Source organism: Ranitomeya imitator, chromosome 10 (assembly GCF_032444005.1).
Source record: "Ranitomeya imitator isolate aRanImi1 chromosome 10, aRanImi1.pri, whole genome shotgun sequence".
Taxonomy (NCBI): domain Eukaryota; kingdom Metazoa; phylum Chordata; class Amphibia; order Anura; family Dendrobatidae; genus Ranitomeya; species Ranitomeya imitator.
Genome location: NC_091291.1, coordinates 36993736 through 36999232, shown reverse-complemented (window position 1 = coordinate 36999232; position 5497 = coordinate 36993736). Strand labels below are relative to the sequence as shown.

Below are 5497 nucleotides of genomic sequence, written 5' to 3'. Positions count from 1 at the left end.
GCAGCGCTACAGAGCTGGAGCTCCCCTAGTGGTTGACAGTGGGCTGACAGGCTGTCACTCGTCATGGCCGCTTCTACGGGGACAGAGAGACCGTCCGTGCGGGAGATCTTCGCCTCCATGCAGTACGGCCCGGCTCCTGAGGCCGCCGGTGTCGCGCAGGTGAGGGAGGGCAGAGATGTGTCCGTGCCGGCTGCGCGGTGTTCCGGGGCTCCAGCATCACCTGTAGGAGCCGCAGGTGTGCACACTCGCTGAGGAAAGTCGCATGCGATAACACTTCATTATTGACCACTGTGCTCGTCTAACAGTGCGACATTTGCCAAAAAAAAATCCAAACCTGCCGGATTGTTGGCTCCTAGTGCGTTTTTAAGTGTGTAAAAAAAAATAAAAAAAAACAGCAAAATACACTTTAGTACTAAAATATTACATGAAACCTGCACCAAAAATGCATCAAACAGAGGGAAAATGCACCAATAATCAGAGGATTGTCAGAAATCGCACAGAAAAAAAGCCGCAGAGAAAAAGCGCAGTGTGAACGCGGCATTGTATTTTTTTTTATTATTTTTGTCGTCCAAAATAAACGCACATCATCGCGGCTGTGCGGCACGGATGTGATTGGCTGTCGAGTGACCTATTTTTTAAAATTTTTTGAATGTACTCCATTCCCTCACACAGTACCCCGGAGGGATTTTTTTTTTCATATTTATCTGTAAATTTTTTTGCTCAAATGTTGTCACTTTTAGCACATCCTGTGGCCTTTTAGACTGAAAAAAAATGCAAAAAAAAAAAATTAAAAAGTAACACGCTCGCAAAAAAAAAAAAAAATTGATTACCATAAAAAAAAAAAAAAAAAATGGTTTAAAAAATTGCAAATGATAAATCTGGGACTTTAAAAAAAATAAATACTTTTTTCATCTTTGTTTTCTGGCTAAAAAAAAAAAAAAAAAGATGAAAAAAGTATTTTTTTTTAAAGTAAGTCCCAGACTTATTATTTGCAATTTTTTAAGACATTTTTTTATTATTATTTTTTTATTTATTTTTATTTATTTATTTTTATTTTTTTACATTGTTTTCTGGCTAAAAAAAAAAAAAAGTAAAAAAATAAAAATAAATAAATAAAAATAAATAAAAAAATAATAATAAAAAATGTCTTAAAAAATTGCAAATAAGTCTGGGACTTACTTTAAAAAAAAATAATTTTTTCATTTTTTTTTTAGCCAGAAAACATAATGTGAAAAAAATAAAAAAATAAAAATCTTCATTACTTCGCTGCTCCGTTCTTCCTCCATATTTGGTCAGTTTTTTCCTATTTCTTGACCCTCAGTCCACGAAAAAAATACTATTGAGAATAGGACTGGTGGGAATAATGCACAAGACGACAAACGGCAATGTGTGAACGAGGCTTAATGATGGGGGGCTGTAAATCGTCACCTTCTGTCTATGTACAAACCCCCTTTTCACTACCACGATGATACGACTGGGTATTATTACATCACGCTCTGTATCTGACCCTACACACATCTTACTGGGTCGCAATACCATACACTGCCATCAGATTAGAGTGGCGCTGTTTTTTGGAAAAAAATTACATTTTTTTTTTCAATTTTGGTCAAACATTTAAGCATCAAAAGTTAATTTCCAGCAAATTCTTGAACTTTTGGAAACTTTTTTTTTTTTTTAATTGTTTGTGGAAGTTTTCATTACTCAATAACAAATAGTAATAAAAAAAATCAGTAACAAATAATAAAAAATCATTAACAAATAAAAATAAAAATCAATAACAAATACAAAAACCAATAACTAATAATAATAATATATAACAAATAATAATAAAAAATCCTTAACTAATAATAATAAAAGAATCTAACAAATAAAAATAATAAATAATAAAAAAAATCAATAGCTAATAATAACAAATAATAAAAAATCAATGACTAATAATAATAATAATAATAATAAAAGAAAATCAATAAATAATAACAAATAATAATACAATCTCTGAAGTTGATAGTAAATGAATCCTTCTCTAGATACTGTATGTGATCCTCTAGGTCAGTTGTCTGTAACCTAAGGCTGTTGGGGGACTATAAGACCCATCATGCCCTAATGGCCCTTTTTTGGAGTCGTAGACCCCCGATCCAGATGATGATTGAGGACAGATTACTGTTTCCATCTTCCGATCCACATGTCTCATGACAGCTGTGTAACCCTCCAGTTCCTCTTCATTATTGCACACCACTTCCTGGAGACGTCTTCTCTCGCTGAGAAAGATCAGAACGGAGCCGTCATGTTCTCCTGGCGTTCACCAAACCCAGACTCCTCCATCAGACGCCGGGGCACTGAGCCCCTTTATTCCTCCATTATTCCTCCAGCCAGGACAGGGAGGTCTTGTGGTGAAAGAGTGAAGAACATCAGCTCTTGCAAAGAGTCTTTATGCGAGGCAATGCTCTCTGGGGAAAAAAAAGGGTATACAAATTTTATTTCTATTAAAAACTAAACATTCTGCTACGGGTTGGAGACGGGAGCACTATAAGTCTGTTTAGTATAAAGTACAAAAGCCAAACTAGAGCATCCTCCAAAAAGATTGAAACACCACTGTTTCAACGTTGCTTTCATGTTTCCCTTCATAATCTAGTAGTTTGTGCTGTACCCCCTTAAATCCAAATTAAAGCTTTTTTTCACTTTGCCCTGTACTGACGAGAACCCCAAAGCAGCTGTTGATGGGTTTCTGTTCCTATTGGTAGAGTTCTAGTGTTGGCTTATAGTTACTTTGTAAGGCTATCTCTTTTCTTAAAGGGGAATTTGTCAGTAGATTTTCACTCTGTAGTCTGAGAGCAGCTAGTTGTAGGGGCAGAGGCCCTGATTCTAGCAATGTGTCAATTACTACTGGTCTATGTTTTGCCGTTTTTCAATACAATCAGTGTTTTATCAACAGGAGATTATCACTACAGGACTTTTCAAAATCTGTTCACAAATGGTTAACGCTGTTAATCCGGTATTGTATGACGGAGGCGAACTGACAGGTCTGCAGGGATTGGCCGGGGCTCGGCCTCCTGTGTGTACACGGCTCCGTATACATCACCACAGTCTGCGCTCACAAAGGCCGGGAGCGGACAAAGGTTCCTTAGTTGTTTGTCAGCGCAGGCTACATTTTAACAGGATCCTCGTGCCTCCCAGGGCCCGGCCTCCTCTTGTAGCCCTTTGTCTGAAGCCGATCTGCAGTTTTAAAGCTGCAAAAAAAAAAAATTGTGGATTTTCTAGGTTTACTTAAAGCAAATCATTAAACTCCTTTACCGTGGTGGCAGAAGAACATTGTCATCAACGCAAATATATTTGGAATACGCTCGTCGTCCTAATGCAGCCACAATGAAGATTATTATTATTATTATTAATTTTTTTTTTTTATTTTAGATTACCCTTTTTTTTCTGATTTTTGAAAGCAGCACGATGTTGGGGCTGAGACCCTGATTCCGGCGATGTGTCACTTTCTGCGCTGTGTGCCGCAGTTTTAACAGAATCCCTGTTTTCTCTGCTGTAGATCTCGGAATGCTGAGCTTTGTATAACCCCGCCCACATCACTGATTGGCAGCTGTGCTCAGGAAGCCACCAATCAGTGCTGGAGGTGTGGCTACACATTAGCTGGACTGCCTGGCACAGGACACCTAGTCCTGCAGTGATAATCTCCTGCTGATAAATCAATGATTGTATCAAACCTACAGCACACAGCCTAATAAGAGACACATCACTGGAATCCACGAATAAAGTGATTTACAAAGTTTTATTACTTTCCCTACTTAAAAAAATTACTTTTTTAATACATTGTATATCCTGATTTTGGCCACAATATTGGTTTCTGGTTCATTTTGTGTGATTTGAACACTGTCTTCCTCTTCGGCTGTATCCTCTCATGATATGGGGGTCTCCCGTCTCCCCCCGCAGTACGGCGGGTCATCACCCCCAAGAACATCAGAATGAAAGGAGCTGGAGATCTGTTTGTACTGTGATGTTTTGTCACTGACCTTCACATTTTCCTTTCTGGTGGATTTTCGGTGATTGCAGAGTGTGAGAGACGAGACCTATAGATCAGACCGAGCCGCACGTCCCCCACATCATAGGAGGCTTGTAAGCCACAATCTATCCCACCTGATGGCTCCACGGAGCTGGGAGCATTTATGGAGCGGTAATACTGTGCCGCTGCCTCACTTGCTCAGACTATTGATTTTAATAGCAGCTGCAATGCTTTGCCTGTGGAGGCGCTGCAGGAAGAGTGAACACTTGCCGCGGGGTTCCCTCATAGATTACATATGATTTTTGAGAGATTTTATGCAAAGCAATCGATCCCTGGGTGATAATTTCTACACATGTTGTACCCATCAAATGGGGGCCATGAAACGCTTTTTCTCATCATGATAAATTGTTAATGCTGTTGCTAACGAGCAACTTTGCTAATTACAGTAGAATTTTTAATTCAATAGTTTATGGCTCGTTGCTTATGTTACCAGATATCGCTGTAGTCTATCATTGATGGCTGATCCTAGGCCTCATCCGGGAGCTCACCGCCCCTCATCCGGGAGCTCACCGCCCCTCATCCGGGAGCTCACCGCCCCTCATCCGGGAGCTCACCGCCTCTCATCCGGGAGCTCACCGCCCCTCATCCGGGAGCTCACCGCCCCTCATCCGGGAGCTCACCGCCCCTCATCCGGGAGCTCACCGCCCCTCATCCGGGAGCTCACCGCCTCTCATCCGGGAGCTCACCGCCCCTCATCCGGGAGCTCACCGCCCCTCATCCGGGACCTCACCGCCCCTCATCCGGGACCTCACCGCCCCTCATCCGGGACCTCACCGCCCCTCATCCGGTAGTTGGTTCTAACATAGAATTCTGAACCACAAAGTCTTGAATATTTTGTACTCTTACAGTGAGATGATCCACACATGAAGACAGACCTTTAATGTCCATCACTACACCTGTGTCCTGAACCACCCAAATGTCTAGGGGAAAAAAAAGGCAAAACACAGTGCAAAGAAAAAAAAAATGGTCTCAGAACTTTTTTTCCCTCTATTGAGAAGCATTAGTACTTTGGGCCTCCAGTACTGTTATGATAAGGTAATTCAGTACCACAATGGACCTTGAAGTTCAGAGCACACAAGTGACCTGACAATAACCAAAAGACATAGGACGAGCTCTGAGACGTGGGAACTCTGCTGACCGCAAATCCCTAATCCTATCCAACCACACTAGAGGCAGCCGTGGATTGCGCCTAATGCTCCCTATGCAACTCGGCACAGCCTGAGAAACTAGCTAGCCTGAAGATAGAAAATAAGCCTACCTTGCCTCAGAGAAATACCCCAAAGGAAAAGGCAGCCCCCCACATATAATGACTGTGAGTAGAGATGAAAATACAAACGCAGAGATTAAATAGATTTAGCAAAGCGAGGCCCGACTTACTGAACAGACCGAAGATAGGAAAGATAACTTTGCGGTCAACACAAAACCCTACAA

General features: G+C 41.0%; 1 protein-coding gene across 1 annotated transcript in view; it reads left to right on the top strand.

The window, feature by feature from the left end:
• The first annotated feature begins 43 nt into the window (after positions 1 to 43).
• ALDH16A1 (aldehyde dehydrogenase 16 family member A1) overlaps positions 44 to 5497 on the top strand; it is a 55948-nt gene continuing 50494 nt past the window's right edge. The window contains exon 1 of the mRNA XM_069741555.1: positions 44 to 159. Within this exon, the coding sequence (XP_069597656.1) occupies positions 64 to 159 (96 nt within the window). The 5' untranslated portion in view covers positions 44 to 63. The remainder of the gene's footprint in view (positions 160 to 5497) is intronic.